Source organism: Eleutherodactylus coqui, chromosome 11, assembly GCF_035609145.1.
Source record: "Eleutherodactylus coqui strain aEleCoq1 chromosome 11, aEleCoq1.hap1, whole genome shotgun sequence".
Taxonomy (NCBI): domain Eukaryota; kingdom Metazoa; phylum Chordata; class Amphibia; order Anura; family Eleutherodactylidae; genus Eleutherodactylus; species Eleutherodactylus coqui.
Genome location: NC_089847.1, coordinates 62458563 through 62477434, shown reverse-complemented (window position 1 = coordinate 62477434; position 18872 = coordinate 62458563). Strand labels below are relative to the sequence as shown.

General features: G+C 44.5%; 1 protein-coding gene across 2 annotated transcripts in view; it reads right to left on the bottom strand.

The window, feature by feature from the left end:
* The window catches only part of RELA (RELA proto-oncogene, NF-kB subunit), a 28168-nt gene extending 9649 nt beyond the window's left edge, over window positions 1-18519 (bottom strand). For both annotated transcript variants that reach the window (XM_066582202.1, XM_066582203.1), the window contains exons 1-6: window positions 18369-18519; window positions 12779-12817; window positions 12494-12642; window positions 3181-3329; window positions 526-617; window positions 303-425 (exon numbers count right to left, since the gene is read on the bottom strand). In XM_066582202.1, coding sequence (XP_066438299.1) covers window positions 303-425; window positions 526-617; window positions 3181-3329; window positions 12494-12642; window positions 12779-12817; window positions 18369-18390 — 574 coding nt within the window. In that variant the 5' untranslated portion in view covers window positions 18391-18519. The remainder of the gene's footprint in view (window positions 1-302; window positions 426-525; window positions 618-3180; window positions 3330-12493; window positions 12643-12778; window positions 12818-18368) is intronic.
* Window positions 18520-18872: the final 353 nt, after the last annotated feature.

The window sequence follows — 18872 nt, the reverse complement described above, 5'->3', positions numbered from 1 at the left end:
GATATGGCCGCGACGGGGGAAACTCCCGCTGTGGGATTTTGTACAGGCCCGAATTTCCATGAGGACATGAGGCCTTAGACTATCCAAGAAAAATACATTTTTCATGAAAATTAAGCTGCTTCTAAGAATGACTTATTGCTCCTTTTTTGTTAGAGGAATTTCCAAATTGGATTGCGTTTGGCCTTCTGCTCTTAGTCATGTGATAACAACATCAGATCAGTCAAGACATTCTCGAACAGATGCCAAAAATTGGGGAATTTAACAGCATTTTTTAAAATTTAATCTTTTAAATAAGGACTTACGGTTATCATAAATGGGCTGAGAAACCACAAGCGGAAGTGGAGAAGTCTGTTCACCTATATAAACTTGAAAGCACAGACAGACTGTATTCAGGTCATAGTCCGACTTCAGCTCTTCAACAGAGACTACAGGGGGAAAACAAAAAACACGACAGAACATAAACAAACCAAGCAGTAAAATGAACAGGACCAAGGGGCAAAGGGAAATGATGTAGTTACGCCTTACCATTAAAAGGATTATTTTTTGTCAGGATTCGTTGTGCGATGGCTTCATCCACTTCCCTCTTTTTTACGCATTGAATGCCTAAATTCTGAAAACTGAGTAAAGATACAGTAAAATATGTGAAAACAAAATCTGAAGGTACTACCCAAAGTTAAATATATACCAGAGATAAACGCGTAAAGAGAAAAAGTGTCACCGACCACACAGGCCCTAAATATTTTACAAGAACACAAAATTAAAAAATAAAAAGCGTGAAAGAGGAGGAAAATCTGAGCTTTATGTCAGCATAAAATGTGTATGAACAAATACAACATACACCGTGTTTCCCCAAAAATAAGACAGTGTCTTATATTAATTTTTGTTCAAAAAGGTTTAACTTTTTTACATGTATAGCTGCCTAGATACTATTTAAATTGACTTTTTTTTAATTAAAGGAGATGTCCCGCGCCGAAACGGTTTTTTTTTTTTTTAAACCCCCCCCCCCCGTTCGGCGCGAGACAACCCCGATGCAGGGGTTAAAAAAACCACCCGCACAGCGCTTACCTGAATCCCGGCGGTCCGGTGACTTCAATACTTACCGCTGAAGATGGCCGCCGGGATCTTCTACCTTCGTGGACCGCAGCTCTTCTGTGCGGTCCACTGCCGATTCCAGCCTCCTGATTGGCTGGAATCGGCACGTGACGGGGCGGAGCTACACGGAGCCGCTCTCTGGCACGAGCGGCTCCATAGAAGACTGCTGAAGACCCGGACTGCGCAAGCGCGGCTAATTTGGCCATCGGAGGCCAAAAATTAGTCGGCTCCATGGGAACGAGGACGCTAGCAACGGAGCAGGTAAGTAAAAAACTTTTTATAACTTCTGTATGGCTCATAATTAATGCACAATGTACATTACAAAGTGCATTATTATGGCCATACAGAAGTGTATAGACCCACTTGCTGCCTCGGGACATCTCCTTTAACTGTTAGCAGGGCTTAATTTTGGACTGAGGCTTATATTTCAAGCATCCTCAAAAAGCCTGAAAAATCATTTTGCATCCTCAAAAATTCTGGAAAATCATGCTATGTCTTATTTTCAGGGAAACAGAGTAATAATTACAGAGTGCATGCATGACAAATCGCTGTTCAATATACCGTATATTCCGGTATATAAGACAGGGCGTACAAGACGACGGGGCGTATAAGACGACCCCCGACTTTTCGTTTTATATGCCGAAAATACAGTATGGGGAAAAAAAAAACAAAAAAAAACCTCATCTACGGCGGCGCTGCTGCAGGCTCTCGCTCCCTCGTGCACGCTGGCAGAGCATTGCTTTCTGCAAGCGGGGCTTGAATGCCCCGCCTCCAGAAAGCTATAGCTCTGATTGGCTAACAGCCTGGCGTTAACCAATCACAGCCATTCAATGACGTTATGAAAGTCTGGCGTTAGCCAATCAGAGCATTAGTTTACTGGAGGCGGGGCATTCAAGCCCTGCTTGCAGAAAGCAATGCTCTGCCAGCGTGCACGGGGAAGAGACAGTCAGCAGCTGCGCTGCGGGAGGTGAGTATTCATTTTTTTCCCCCAGACACTGTATACCCGGCGTATAAGACGACCGACTGCAGAGCAGATTTTTCAGGGTTAAAAGGTCGTCTTATACGCCGGAAAATACGGTAGTTTTTGTGATAAATTTTTTTTACCAACACGAAATTTAGCTTAAAGGGGTTGTCCCGCGCCGAAACGGGTTTTTTTCAAACCCCCCCCCCCCCGTTCGGCGCGAGACAACCCCGATGCAGGGGTTAAAAAAGATCACCGGACAGCGCTTACCTTAATCCCCGCGCTCCGGTGACTTCTTACTTACCCGGTGAAGATGGCCGCCGGGATCTTCTACCTCCGTGGACCGCAGCTCTTCTGTGCGGTCCATTGCCGATTCCAGCCTCCTGATTGGCTGGAATCGGCACGTGACGGGGCGGAGCTACACAGAGCTACACCGAGCCCCATTGAGAAGAGCAGAAGACCCGGACTGCGCAAGCGCGTCTAATTTGGCCATTAGACGGCGAAAATTAGACGGCAACCATGGAGACGAGGACGCCAGCAACGGAGCAGGTAAGTGAAAAACTTTTGATAACTTCTGTATGGCTCATAATTAATGCACAATGTACATTACAAAGTGCATTAATATGGCCATACAGAAGTGTATAGACCCACTTGCTGCCGCGGGACAACCCCTTTAATGTCTTTATTGATCTCACATGCATCTGCACCCCCTATCATGCTTTTTATTACAAGATACCAGACTGCAATCAAGTCCAATACAGTTCCCATTCTATAATTGAGAAAACCATTTTACATTAAATTTGCTGTTTGACCCACTTGGGCTGCTATTACACGATTGTTAGCGGCTGCCACTAATTTGCAATTTACCATTACCAGGCTAAATTCCCAAGTGTAGCCTGGCAATTAACCATAAACCGCGAGCACCAGCACTCGTGTAGCTGCATCCATAGGGTGCTATCACACAAGAGCTATTAAGCTATAATACTGCCAATTGCTGGGCGGCCCCTGTGGTTACAGGTGCAGCCCAGCAATTGCCAGGAAAACATGAGCACAAGCGGCAGCAGCTGGAGCTCATGTAATAGTAGTCTTGGCAGTGTCACTGAGGGATTAAGTAGGTTAATAGTTACCTGTGAATATTCCGATCAGATGACAGGTCTGCCTCATAATAACCATCTTTGCAATCCTTTCCGACAAGTTCATGAGGATGTGGTTTATAAGGTGCATCTTTTGTAACCAGAGATATCCTTATACGGGCTGGTCCTTGGTACCCGTTTACCTACAGGTTAAAAAAGATATTAAATACACATTTTCAGATGTGATATATGAATCTTTATCCTTCATCACAACACATTTTGCGCAGTCTTTTGGGAGAAGAGGGTCCGAGGGAACCTGTAATGTTGAACATGATGTTCTATCTACAGATACTGTAGAACAGGAAGCAGGCTCAGATTGATTTATAGGGAAAAAATCCTACATAATTCATCATTTGAATCATTGCTCACTGGAGGCGTACGAGTCCACAGCGTGCTGCAGCTCATTGACAGCCACCTCTAAACACACTGATCTTATTCAATAAGTCACAAGTTATAGTGAATCTTTTACCGCAGTCTATTCAGTCTAACCTGCTCCGTCTCCAAAGAAGCATATATATTTAGAGAACATAAAACTTTCACATCCTTATCAGTGGACTAATTACTCCTCTACTTATCCTGTTCTGCAATTATATAATTCCAACAGGAGGAGGAAAAGAAGCACTACAAATAAAAGTAAATCAACCTAAACCTAAGTGAGCATGCGTGCGTGCCTGACATAACTGTACTGTGTCACAAGTGTGACTCGGGAATAGGGACTTTGGAACAGTCACTAGTGTTTAATTACCGCTTATGCATTTGAATTTTTGCATTTACTGCTTTCCTCTAATGCATCTGTATGATCCCTATTTAGAATGTGTTCCATGATTGACAATGCTGTCCAGTGTACATCTTGTGCCATGTATGCAGTCCTTGAACAGCCAAGGATGCATACTGCTGTGTGAGATTGAGTGTGTTGCACATTTGGAAGCCCAGATCCTAAATCTAAATGAACAGCTTACAACACAGAGATCCATTGGCAACATGGAAAGGAGTTCGCTGCTCACTCACTGGGGCAGATGTGGGGGTGGATGATAGAATGGTAGTGCAGGATGATCAGCCAGCTAGGTGACAGAAGGAGGGGTAGAGGGAAGAGAACCAGGGATGCTAGTCCTGAACTGGCATACCCCAACAAGTTTGCAAAGTTGGCAGATGAGGGGGAATGCCATTACAGGATTAGCACTGCTGCAGCACGACATGGACTGACCGCCAGGGGGGGATGTCTCAGAGTTCATACAGGTTTTCTTAAAAAAAAAAAAAACATTTTCCATGACAAAATCTTGTTTTTCAATGACACTCACAGAACTCGAAATACACTTAAAGGGGTTGTCCCGCGAAAGCAAGTGGGGTTATACACTTCTGTATGGCCATATTAATGCACTTTGTAATGTACATTGCGCATTAATTATGAGCCATACAGAAGTTATTCACTTACCTGTTCCGTTGCTGGCGTCCTCGTCTCCATGGTGCCGTCTAATTTCAGCGTCTAATCGCCCGATTAGACGCGCTTGCGCAGTCCGGTGTTCTTTCTTCCGAATGGGGCCGCTCGTGCCGGAGAGCTGCTCCTTGTAGCTCCGCCCCGTCACATGTGCCGATTCCAGCCAATCAGGAGGCTGGAATCGGCAATGGAGCGCACAGAGCCCACTGTGCACCATGGGAGAAGACCCGCGGTGCATCGTGGGTGAAGATCCCGGCGGCCATCTTACTAAGGTAAGTAAGAAGTCGCGGGAGTGCGGGGATTCGGGTAAGTACTGGACGTTTTTTGTTTTTTTTACCCCTGCATCAGGTTTGTCTCGCGCCGAACGGGGGGGCTATTGAAAGAAAAAAAAACCCGTTTCGGCGCGGGACAACCCCTTTAAAGGTTTGTTTTTTTACTTGGTTTTATATACAAAAATAAGCCATTTCCAGTTAAATATTTTTTTTATTTTATAAATAAACCCCAACCATCAGAGGCTGGTTGAGAAGAAAACTTAAATGCACTTTAAAATCTGAAATATTTTTTGTATTTTTAAGACTGAGTATTGAGATTCTTGTGCGTTTTTAGTTCTGTTTATCCAGAACAATTTATTTATTCCTATGGCCTATAGTATTAAACACTACTGGATTGGAATGGGAAAATGAGATTTATGTAAAGTTATGCACATGGGCAGAGGAAATACATGTTACCATTACATACTACATGGAAAACACTGACATAAAAAAGGACTAGAAACAGTAAAAGAGGGACGGTTCCTGGTCACGTGATCGCCGCTATGCAATGGATAACGCCGATCATGTAAAAGTAAAAAAAAGTTAACTTTTCACCTCCCGTCACGGATCCAATTCATGGGAAGCGCTGAAATTACTTACCTAAGGCCTCTGGCGATGTCCCCCGACGAGATTTTTTTTTTTTTTAAAGGAACTTTATTTAGCCAGAAGTTGATTACCCAACATACAAACATAGGCAGCTGACACCACAGGTGTCAGATTCAGTGGGCAGTACATTGCATGATAAAACAGGATAAGAGTAGGCATTACCTGTATATACACGCTCATTTCTTCTTGATACATAGTGCCTGGCTAGAGCTTTTTTTTTTTTTTTTTTTTTTTTTTTTTAAACTTAAACTTTATCAATTGTTACTAAACAACAATTTAACCTTGAAATGAATTAGCTGTAATCAACCAGAAAAAGAGAAAAATGAGAAAAGAAATAAAGGCCCGACGAGATCTTTATCTGCGGACCTTTACCCAACTCCGGTGATGGCTCCAATTGGCAAAATGGCAGACGCAAACGCAGAAGCCGAGGAGCGCCTGGGAAATTTAAAGTCTCCTTGCTCCTGGCTACTAAAAGGTAGCTGAGAGCCTGGAGCAGTGACCGAAAGCCGCGGTGAGTGGTCCCCAGTCACGAGATTGCCGTTATCCAATGGCTAATAATACGCAGTATACCCCTAGATGAATTCGTTAAGGGGATCTAGTTTTCAAAATGGGGTCATTTGTGGGGGTTCTCTGTTATTATGACCGCTCAAGGGCTCAAGTGGGCAATGGGGCCTAAAACAATTTCAAGCAAAATGTCTGTTCTGAAAGCCACCGGCTGCTCCTTTCGGTTTGGGCCCCGTTGTGCATACGGACATAAGATTAGGGCCACAATGGGTATGTTTCAAAACATAGGACAAACTGGTATCTGTTTTGGGTACAAATCCTCATTTTCATGTGCACTACAGAAAAAAAAAAAAAAAAACTGGTGTTTTTAAATGACATATTTTTGCAAATATGAAGTCTTATTTTTTTCTCCTCTTAATTGCATTGATTCCAGAAAAGAAACTGTTAGGTCAAAATACTCATGACACCCCCCCCCCCCCCCCCCCCCCCCCATCCTCAGTGAATACACTCAAATGTGGATTTTTAACAATAGGGTAATTTGTGGGGGTATCTATCATTCTGACACCGATGAGCCTTTGCAATCTTGGCTTTGTGCAGGAAAACAAAATGTTCCTCAAAAGGTTATTAACCCCTTCCCGCTCCTGGACGTACCTGGTACGTCATGGTAGCGGGATACTTCCCGCAACATGACGTACCTGGTACGTCATGCCATTAAAGTGTCGCCGCCTTGACAATCGCGGCGACACAGCAGTGATGTCTGCTGACATAGTCAGCAGACAAGTGCTGCGTCCGGGCTGGGGACCAATCAGAGCGGTCCCTCCCCTACGATCGCTGTGATTGGTCAGGGAAAAACTCCCTGACCAATCACAGCGCAGCAGCGGACTTCGCACTGTTTACAGTAGGGGCTCCATGTGCAAGCACCGCAGTGTGTTTCCGGTGCTTGTAGATAGAGCACCTACTGTGGTATTTGTGATAAAAAAGAGCGATTACTGTGTAGATTAGGCAGGGAGTGCGTGATCAGTGGAGTGGAGTGGAGTGGAGTTAGTGATCAGTGTAGTGGAGAGGAGTTAGTCATCAGTGTGGTGTAGTGGAGTGAGTGTTAGTGATCAGTGTGGTGTAGTGTAGCGAGTGATTGATCAGGCAGTGTAGTGTAGCAGAGTGGAGTGAGTGATCAGAAGTGCAGTGTAGTGTAGTGAGTGAGGGATCTGTAGTGTGTGATCAGAAGTGTAGTGAGTGAGCTGTAGCGTGCGATCAGCAGTGTAGTGTAGCGCAGCGTGTAGTCAGTGTATCCCTTGGTGTAAAAAATAAAAAAAAAAGTTCCTGTTGTTCCCATTTCGTTACCTGTCCCGTCACCCGTCATTAGTTAGTGTAGCGTGTCGTTAGTCCGTCTAGTGTGTAGTGTGTCGTTAGTCCGTGTTGTGTCAGTGTATTCGTCTGTGTAAAAAAAAAAAAAAAAAAAAAAAAAAAGAAGACTTACGTGAATACACCACATAAGTTTCCGCGTTCTTTCCGACCCCCGTCCCGTGGTCACCCCATCCCGCAGTGTCCCATCTAATAAAACTTTTTCCCCGTGTGCCCCATTTTATATAAATATGGCCCGCAGGAGGTACACTTCAGAGGAACTGTATGCAATCATTGCATCAGACTCGGACTCAGGTAGTGGTGATGACGACCCCACTTTTTTGGCATTCTCCGACTCCTCATCCTCATCCAGCGAGTCTGAGCTCCCTGCACCCCCGAGAAGGCGTCCAAGGACCGCCACTGACCCCAATGCATCAGATGCTCACTGGAGTACCCCGGAAGATTACAGACCCCAGATCCCTGATTTTATTGGGAACCCAGGGATTCAATTTGACACGGAAGGGCTCAGAGGGAAGGACTTCTTCAAGTTTTTTTTTTCTGAAGAGTTCATTGCCCATATTGTTACCCAGACGAATTTGTACGCCCAGAATTTTATAGAAGAAAATCCCACCTCCAGCTACGCCAGACCCGATAAGTGGACCCCTGTGGATGCACCAGAGATAAAAAAATTTGGGGGGCTTATACTAACCATGGGGCTAATAAAGAAGCCAACAATCAGGGCGTACTGGTCTACCGATATTTTGTACCACACCCCAATGTTCCGCATGGCGATGTCGAGGACGCGCTTTGAGTGTATTTTAAAATTTCTGCACTACAATGACAACCAGCTGTGCCCCCCCAGCGATCACCCCAATTACGATCGGTTGTATAAGATCAGGCCCGAAATAGACCATTTTAACGCCAAGTTTGCCCAGGCGTATGCCCCACAGATAAACATTGCAGTAGACGAGTCCCTGGTACACTTCAAGGGGAGGCTAAAATTCCGCCAGTACCTGCCCAGTAAGCGGGCACGGTATGGTGTGAAGTTGTACAAGCTGTGCGAAAGTACATCAGGGTACACCCACAAGTTCCGTATTTACGAGGGGAAGGACACTAAAATTGAGCCCCCAGAATGCCCCCCCGTGCTGGGAGTAACAGGGAAAATAGTGTGGGAACTGGTGCACCCACTATTAGACCAGGGTTACCATCTGTACCTGGATAACTTTTATACCAGTGTCCCCCTGTTTCAGTGCCTCGCTTCCAGAGGAACAGTGGCATGTGGCACTGTTCGGAAAAATCAAAAAAGCCTCCCTAAGACGCTGCTTGGGCAACTGCTCAGAAGGGGTGAGAGCCGGGCCCAATGCAGCGACAATGTATTGTGCGTTAAATATAAGGACAAGAGGGATGTCCTTATGTTGACGACAATACACGGCCACAGCAGTACCCCCTGCCCAGTACGAGGTACCAGTGCAGAGACCCCCAAACCAGACTGCGTCCTGGACTATAATAAGTACATGGGAGGGGTCGATCTATCAGACCAGGTACTGGAGCCCTATAGAGCCATGCGGAAAACACGGGTGTGGTACAAAAAAACTGGCCGTGCACCTCGTACAGATGGCACTGTATAATGCCCACGTGCTGTTCCGAGGTGCAGGCCACAGGGGGACATTCCTTGAATTTCAAGAGGAAGTTATCAAGGACCTAATATTTGGGGACCAGGAGGTAGGGGAGAGGCCCAGTACTTCTGGAAGCGAGGCCACAAGAATTGTACCAGGGCAGCATTTTCTCAGTGAAATTCCCTCCACTGCGACGAAGGGAAGGACCCAAAAGAGGTGCAGAGTGTGCTACAAACAGGGGATAAGAAAAGACACCATATACCAGTGTGAAACGTGCCCCACACAACCCGGCCTCTGTATAAATGAGTGTTTTAAGATCTACCACACGTCCCTGAAATTTTAATTTTTTTATTGCCCTGACGTTTTACCCTGATGTACTTCGCACAGCTTGTACATAAAGCCACATGCTAAGTCCTTCCCTTCTGAGCCCTGCGCCCTAAAAACAGTTTAGATTCACATATGGGGCATTTCCCTGTTGGGTAACATCATGGGTTACGTTTTCTCCTTCTGCCCCTGGTAAAAAATAAAAATCTGGGCCTAAACTGAGCATTATTGGAAAAATGTGAATTTTTCGTTCTCAACTCAAATTGTTAAAAAAAATTCCTCAAATACCTGTGGGTTCAAACCGCTCACTACACCCCTTAAAAAATTCCCTGAGGGGTGTAGTTTCCAAAATGGGGTCAGTTGTTGGGGGTCTCAAATGCACTGGTACCTCAGGGGCACTGCAAACACTAACACGGTGTCTGAAAATTATTCCAGCAAAATCTGCATTCAAAAAAAGCGCTCCTTTCTTTCTGAGCCCTGCCATGTGCCCAAACAACAGTTTACATCCACATATGGGGCATTTCCGTGCTCGAGAGTAATTGGGTAATGCATTATGGACTATGTTTTCTCCTTCTGCCCCTGGTGAAAAATGAAAATCTGGGCCTAAAGCTGAACATTATTGGAAAAATGTGAATTTTTCGTTCTCAACTCAAATGGTTAAAAAAAATTCCTCAAATACCTGTGGGTTCAAACTGCTCACTACACCCCTTAAAAAATTCCCTGAGGGGTGTAGTTTCCAAAATGGGGTCAGTTGTTGGGGGTTTCAAATGCACTGGTACCTCAGGGGCACTGTAAACACTACATGGGGTCTGAAAATTATTCTAGCAAAACCTGCATTCAAAAAGCCAAGAAGCGCTCCTATCCTTCTGAGTCCTGCCATGTGCCCATACAACAGGCTACGTCCACATATGGGGCATTTCTAAAAACTGCGGAATCTGGGTAATACATTCCAAGTTTTGTTTCTTTGCTAACTCCTACTGTTTTATATTAAAAAAAAAGGTTTTATATTGAAAATCAGTAGAAAAAAGGAACTGTTCTAATTTTTGATGCACTTTCCTTTAATTCCTGTAAAACATCTAAAGGGTTAATAAACTTTCTAAATGCCATTTTGAATACTTTGAAGGGTGCTGATTTTAAAATGGGGCAATTCATGGGGGATTCTGATATACAGGCTCGGCAAAACTATGTCTGAACTGCATTGGTCCTTAAAAAAATTTAGATTTTGAAATTTGCTAGTAAATGTGAAAAATTACTGCTAAATTTATATACTTTGTGGAGTCTGCAAAAAGTAAAATAACACTTAAAAAATGATTGCTGTGTAAAGTAGGCCTATGGGAAATGTTAATTAATAACTATGCTGTGGTGTTTGACTTTCTATCTTACAAAGAAAACAATTCAAAGTTTGAAAATTGTGAATTTTTCCAAATTTTCAGTAAATTTGGATTTTTTTTCCTAATAAGGACAAAATTTATTGATGAAATTTTTACACTAACATAAAGTACAATATGTCACGAAAAAACAATCTCAGAATCACCTTGATAAGTAAAAGCATTCAAAAGTTATTAGCACAGAAAGTGACAGATGTCAGATTTGAAAAATAAGGCTTGGTCCTTAAGCTCAAAATAGGCCATGTCATTAAGGGGTTAATGTTAAATTTGTACGTCTCCTAAATGGTTAAAGGAAAAAAAAAAAAAAAACTGAAGTTTTTCAAAATGTGCTTCCAGAATAAAGTAAACAAATGGAAATATATATCATCAAAAATTTGTACAATATGTTTGCACATATTTGAGATATTGCAGTTGAAAATGTAAAAAAAAATCCTAGCGGTCTATTTTTCCCGCCTAAATGAAGTACAACATGTGGCGAAAAAATAATGTCAGAATCACTTGGATATGTAAAACCTTTATGGAGTTATTCTATGTTAAAGTGACACGTCAGATTTCCAAAATTTCGTTCCATCACCAAGGCGGAAACAGGCTTTGTCACTAAGGGGTTAAGAGCCCATTTTGACAGGACCAAAGCCAGGCAAAGATGCCTGACACTCGTCCCGGCACATACTCGCTTTCATGCTGTTGCACGGAAACTAGTAATGCTGGCTCACAGCGGGGAAGCTGGAGATTTCTCTCCTCGCTCTCCCCCGCCCGACTCTACTCACTTAACATAGCGCCCGTTCAATACTGAACAGCTGCTATTTACGCTGAACGCTCAGCGTTCAGCTCATCATTCTTCATTTATGCAGTATTGAACCACCGCTATGATAAGTCAATGGAGAGTTGGGGGAGCGAGAGGAGAGAAATCTACTGCAGCCTCCCCATCCCCTGCTGGCCGTTCTGTGAGCGAGCCAGTGATACTAGCTCCCATGCAACAGCATGGAAGAGAGTATGTGCAGGGACGAGTGTCGGCATCGTTTGCCCGATCTAAATAGGCCTTTAGACACTTAATGAATTTGGTATACAGGTACATTCCATTTATCATTGTTGGTATTATGACAATAAACTCAATTACACAGTTCTTATTTGTAATGGAGTATCATTTACAACTTCCATTGTCTGTATCTCATACACCATTGTAACAATAGAACCTTTTCCAATCTTCAGATGATAAATAAACAATGAATAAATCTGCATTAGTTGTTTGCTTTTTTGTGGGTATGAAGAGGTACTAGTGCCAACATGTGGCAGTACAGGTATCTACCCAAACACTTTTGAAATTTAGCCGAGCAGCCTCTGTGCCGATAGACAACCTTTTCATACGGCAGCACAGTATTAACCAAGCTTAGCCATCCCGAAATGGATGGGGACTAGTCAGCCATCCATTCCTGAGCAACTGCTTTCCAAGCCAAAAGCAGCTAGACCAGTCACATTTTAATATCCATGTTGCAGGAAAAGAAAAAAAAATTATTAGTGACATCTCACTTCTGGGCATGGAATCCACACCAGAATATCCACATGTGGATTTGTCCCATTCAAGGGGGCTAATTCACACGTGGATCCACAGCATCTGAGCATACAAGTCCATGGCAGATCTCAGAGGCTCAGCCACAGTTTATGTTGGATTCTTCAGACACGGGTTTTGCCACGTGAACATGCAGTGACACAGGTTCCATCAGAAAAATACCCCTTATCGAATAAAAACAAGAATATTCCAAAACGGTGGGAACAAGTACTGACCTTAATAGTGGGATGTGTTTTAGTTGTGTCCGTACTTCGCTCCCCCGGAATGCTTCCAGCAGAGCGACCCTCACACTTGTAGCGGAATCTCATGCCTCGCTGCTTGGGCTGTTCGATAATCTCCACATACGGAAAGGGAGGAGCGCAACCTGGGACAGAACACACAACACGCGTGAATAAACCGACTGGCCGGAAGCCTTTACTGATTAAACAGAAGAAGGTGCATCAGGATGGATGCGAAAACCAAGATACGAAAGAGCATTCTTAAAGAGGACAGAAACTTACTTGACTCAATCCAGTCCTTCGTAAAAGAATATAATATATCTAGAAAAGAAGAAAATATATATGAAGAGCACTGAAATATAATCAAAGATACATCTTTATCACATCAGCACACAGGACAAAGAGCTGAACCTGGTAGATGCATGCAAAGCTTAACCCTTTCATTGCCTTCATTTTTCTTGTTTCTTTTCTGTAGCACAAATCAGGCTTTTAGGGTAAGTTCACATGACACATTTTTACTGTGATTTTGGAATATGTTCTGCATGTAAACCACCTCCCGCTGTTTTTAAAGGCAATCCGCCCAATAGTTGATGCAGATCATTCTGTTCTGTGCAGTGTAACAAAGCAGCAATGTCTTATTTTTGGATGTGGAAACTATGGAGGGTAGCCATTTGTGGGTAGTGAATGGGGCTAATCTTCGTGCACTGACTCATAGCTGCAGCATGTGGATTCCTTTGTCAGCCGTAGGCGGTTAGGGTGAGGGGGTTACTTTTCCGGTTAGGATTAGCTTATTCGCTGTAAATAATGCCATGTTACAGCAAATAAGCTAAGCCTAATGGGAAAAATAACCCCTCACCCTAACCAGGAATGGCAGAAAAAAAAAACTACATCCACACGCTCCTACTACCTTCGAGCATTGAGCCAATCGGGAGCTAGGGGTGTAACAGGGGCGTTCCTCCTGTCAAACCTCTAGCTTCCGGTGGAGTCAAGGTACACCAGTACAGTAATTACCTATATATGTCCTGACAGCACAGGGCATGTACAGTCAGGATGCATATAGCTGTATAGCCGCCAGGAAGGGATTAAATATTGAAAATGAACGAAGTTGACAGAAAACGTTTCCACGCAAGAAGCTCCGGAGCCGCCAGCGCAGATTTCCCAGACAAAATAATACACCCTGCTGTGAACATTCACACTTGTATGTGGAAAATACACAGCATATTACAGGAGCAGCAAAGTTGATGAGATTAACAGAGATCTCACCCCATGCTGCAGAATAAAAAGACTAGAATTTAAATTAATACGGGGTGCAGATTTTAAACATTCACTAACTTTTTAAAACGAAATTTATGTGCTGAATATTCCCTCTCAAGTGCTGTCCATTCAGGATCTCCCTTCTGCTTAGCTTGCTGTTCACTGGCTGCTGTGTAGTTGACAGGTAACACTTAAAAAAAGCGTGGAAGACAAGTGACTGTTTACTGCGTCTTAGCTACAGAAGTCACAACTCCACTACTCAGTCATGCTGTACACTAATGATTTTATGTCTGTGTGTTACAGGCGTTTAAAAGTAAGGATTTGCAGGTTTCCGCAGCACACATAGCACAGCAGCAGGTTCCTCCCCCCAATACTGAGAATCAGATATCACCCCGATCAGATCAGGGAATCAGAATCGCCCTACAAAATGGAAAATGCAGCTTACAAGTCATTAACGGCCATAAATTTGTAAATCCTCATGTACACACATCAGCTTATTCTGGAGACTCAGGTATGCTGCAATCCCTTAAGGACGCCCCTTACCTCACTCCCCCATTTTTGGTTTTTCCTCCCCTTTTTGAAAAACCATAAGGCTGGGGTCACACAGGTTGTATTCCCGAAGCGAAAAACCACAAGATTTCCGTCGGGAAAGCGAAGCTTCAAAACCCCTGAAACTTAGCCGTGGGTTTTGGAGCACCTTGGCCGTATGCTTCTCTGTTGCAGTCGGCACTCCCATAGAGAGGAGCAAGGCCACAACGGGGGGGGGGGGGAAGAGGGAAAAAAAAAAAAGACATGCTGCGGCCGGAGAATCCGCGCCACAGCGCCGGCTTTGCCGTTCCGTGTGGACGAGATTTTTGACAAATCTCACCCACATGGCTGGCTAATCCCGGGATTAGCGGCCGCAGGAAGATTTGCCGGAGCGAAATTCCACATGAAATTTCCGCCCTGTGTGCACCCAGCCTAACTCTTATTTATCCATCAACGTAGCTGTCTGAGGGCTTGTTTTTTGCAGGCAGATTTGTATTTCTCAATGGTAATATTTAATGTACCATGTAATGCACCGAAAAACTTAAAAAGAAAAAAGTGGAGCGAAATAGAAAAAAAAATTAAATTCTAGCAACTTTGGAGTCTTGTTTCTACACACTGCAGCAAAAATGACAACTATTCTACGAGTCAGTACAATTACTACAATAACAAATTTATATTTATTTTTTGCTTTACTCTTAAAAAATAAAATTTCATTGTAAAAAAAAAACAAAACATTTTGCCGCCATCTTCTGACAGCCATAATTTTATTGTACCGTCGACATAGTTGTACAAGCTCATTTTTTACGGACATCCTTTTGTAGGTATAACATTTTGATCTCTTAGGCTGAATGCACGCGGCCCAAGTCGCATTCTGCATGCGGGATGCCGCAGTGGAATCCAGTGACCCCTGCATCCCCTTCCAGAGCAGTCTTGTGGATGTGCCGCACAGCACGTGTAGTACAGATGACGCCGCGCTGTCACTAGGTAATGATGCAGATCGGACGGCTTCCATTGACGTCAGTGGAAGTTATCCGCGCCTAAATAGAAAATGCTGTAATTTTCCCTCTGCAACCAGAGGGGGGGGGGGGGGGAAGTGTGCCTATGGGCAGTATTTGCTGCGGAATCCGGAGGTGGCCGCCCGCTCTGGATTCCACAATGCAGATACGCCCGTGTGCATTGGGCCTTAATTACATTTTATCTTGGAATCGGGGGTGATCAAGAAAAGTGCAATCCTGACATTTTTTTCTTCTTTTTCTGATGTTCACCGTGCGGGGTGATGGTTTAACCGTTCCTGTAGTATTACATTATATCACGATTTGATAGGCAGTCTGCAATGGCAGCCCTGCGGGCTTTCAGAAGGCCCTCGGCTGCCATGGCAACTGCACAGCACCCCATGATCTCATTGCAGGGAGCCATTTGGGACCCCGAACATTGATTGGGGCATTAAAGGGCAGTGTTGTTCAGAGCAGTTACAGGCAGGTATTGGCTATAAGAAACAGCTGGCACTCCCATTGTATGGTGTGGGATTGACCCCCCCACCGCTCAATTCCCCTCCCATAAAAAAACCTCCATGATGTAACTGTACGTCATGGAGTGTTAAGGGGTTAAATCCACAGCATGTCAATTTATTCTATGGATTTTCACCCTTTTCAACGGGAGGGGGGGGGGGGGGGTGTTTGAAATCCAAATGCAACACATCTGTCTTGATGCAGATACATACCAAAATGCAATGGATTTCCATGTGGATGTAGCCTGGAGGAAAGGCTTCTTCTAGGGATTGTCCCAAGGAAACAAGCCCTGATCATATGCCATATTAGGGTGGTATTACAAGAATGCCCATCATATGACACTATGCCAGGAGAGGGAGCATCAGCTGTTCATCCTGTGGACCGCATTTTCATGTCTTTAATGAGACATATATTCCATATATGGCACCTGCCATAAACCGCTCCGATCCTGGCTGTTTGACAGCTATACGTGGTCAATCCTGACCAGAGCAGGTACGCTTGTCCCACCCACCATCGGCCTCTGTGTTGTGATCGCAGGGTGTTGATGGTTGCCATTGTAGCCTTGGGCATAGTGAAGGCTCCCAGGGTTCTCAAGTATTTAACCAAAATAATCCCTACTAGTGGAGGGACTTAATGTGTGAATGATGAAAAATACAATATTAACCCCTTAAGGACAGTGCTTTTTCCCTTATTTCATTTTCGTTTTTTCCTACCCCATTAAAAAAAATCATTAACTTATATTTTTTAATCAACGTAGGGCTTGTTTTTTGTGGGATCAGTTGTATTTTTCAGTGATGCCATTAATGTACTAAAAAAAACTATTTAAAAATTCTTAGTGGAGTGAAATGAAAAAAAACCTAAAACTAAGTTCCACCATGTTTGGGTGCGTCTTGTTTCTAAGGTGTACATACTGTAACAAAAATGACATGATAACTTTATTCTACGGGGCGGTATGAATACTACGATACCAAATACATCGATTTTTTTCTGTACTACTGTATATTCCGGCGTATAAGACGACCCCCCAACTGTCGACTTATATGCCGGGAACAGGGTGTAGAAAAAAAAACTCATGATGTCATTGAATGGCTGTGATTGGCTAATGCAGCTCCAGCTTTCATTGGCTGACGCCACCTGAGTTAGCCAATCAGAGCATTAGCTTTCTGGAGGTGGAGCATTCAAGCCCTGCTTTCAGAAAGCAATGCTCTGCCAGCAAGCACGGGGGAGCGACAGCCTGCAGCAGCGCAGCCGGAGGAGAGTATTCATTTTTATTTATTTTTTTGTCCACACTGTATTCACGGCATAAAAACGAAAAGTCGGGGGTCGTCTTATATGCCGGAATATAGGGTATTTTGGTTTGATTATAAGTATGGCAAAAAGGGGTGGTGTGGGGGGTTGAACTTTTATTACCTTTTTGTGGAATCCAGAGCTTGTGCCCACCGCTGGATTTTGCAGCAAATACCGCCCATAGCATGCTATGCTAAAGCGATTCTTCCTGCTCATGAGCGGAAACTAATTGTGGCTCCCGCTCGTGGATAAAAAAATAAAATAAAAAAAAATAAAAAAAATTTATAGATATATATAATCTATCTATCTATCTATCTATCTATCTATCTATCTCGCAGGATCCCCCCCCCCTTTTTTTTTTTACATTGGCCGCACGGACAGCTTTCATTGTAGTCAGTGGAAGCCATCCGACCCATCTGCATTTGACATTGTGAACGGGCCGTGGATTCCGTGGAAAAAGCATAAGTTTAAAAAATATCTGTAGTGGGCATGTCTGACGGCGAGCTGTGCGGAGCATCCGCAGAACGGTTGAAGATCAAGAAAAGCATGTATGCGCGGCGCCGCTGCTGCCAGCACCGGATTCCGCATCCAGCTCTGCCGTGGGCAGGAGGCCTGAATCATGGCAACTAGCAAACACACACAAGTTTAAAGTAAATAAAGATATGAGATATGAGCCCTGGTGTACCTGCGGGCGGAAGGTGAAGTTAGGAGGCTCCCAATCCAACAAGAAGGAGCTTTAAAATAAGTTAAAAACCCTTTTATTAAAGTAATAACAAAGTCTATAAAGCCGGTTTACTCATCGTACTGACTCATGGAAGGAACAGTTTTTAATGCACTATGAATGCCGCAGAAGCAGAGCACATTGTAATCAGCGACACTTCTGGATGTTTGCGCCCATCCAGCGGATAGACGACAACAGACCGGAGCTGTGGCGAGAACGCACGGCTGCTGCTGGGGACTGGGCAGCCGAGACCCCAATACAACTGTGCGGAGGGCATAGCATTCTCCAACTGTGCTGAAGATACAACTCCCAGCATGCAGCCTGTTGCTGGAAGGCATGCTGGGAGTTGTAGTCCTTGACGTGCCAGGAAAGTACAAGACTTCCTCCAGGCCAAGACGCAGGGACAACTCAAGACCTTCCTACATCCTCGGAGACAGGAAGGTTCACCTGCCAGAACCAGTGCAGAGTGTCCCCGGAGCGGAACTCCATGTTCTCCACCTGTCTCCTAGCAGTACCCGTCCCACAGACGTCTCCCGAGTAAACCAGGACTACAGAGCTCCTTCCTGCCTCTTACCCTCCATCTTGGCAGCAGACATGCCTCCGAGGCCGGGGAGTAAGCGCGGCCGTTCACTTCTGCTGATTGCAACTACTTTTCCTTCTTTCCCCCTGCAGCGCCGTCAGCCCACACCCCCTTCCACCCTCACTCACACACAATCCCTTGAAAGCGCTGCGGAAATACCCAAATGACGTAATCCGTGGAACGCCCTGACCACTGCGCACGCGCCGGTCGCACAGGATTGCCCACTGTTTCACTAACAGCCAATCAGCGGCCTGAAAATCGCATTCCCTCCCTGCTGGCTGGAGACAAGTATGCGCGTTGCGGGAAGCCGGCAGGGATGGAAGGGAAGTTCACACTCACTTTCCAAAACGTAAAAAAGTGTTTCGTTCTGGTCTGAGATGTTTTCTACGTGACGCGGTTGTTTTGGTGGCCATGTTTGGTGCACGCACACTGCGGGGCTGTTCTTATGGGGTCAGCAGTTACTATAACATGCGCCAAGTGAGACGTCATGCGCCTCAT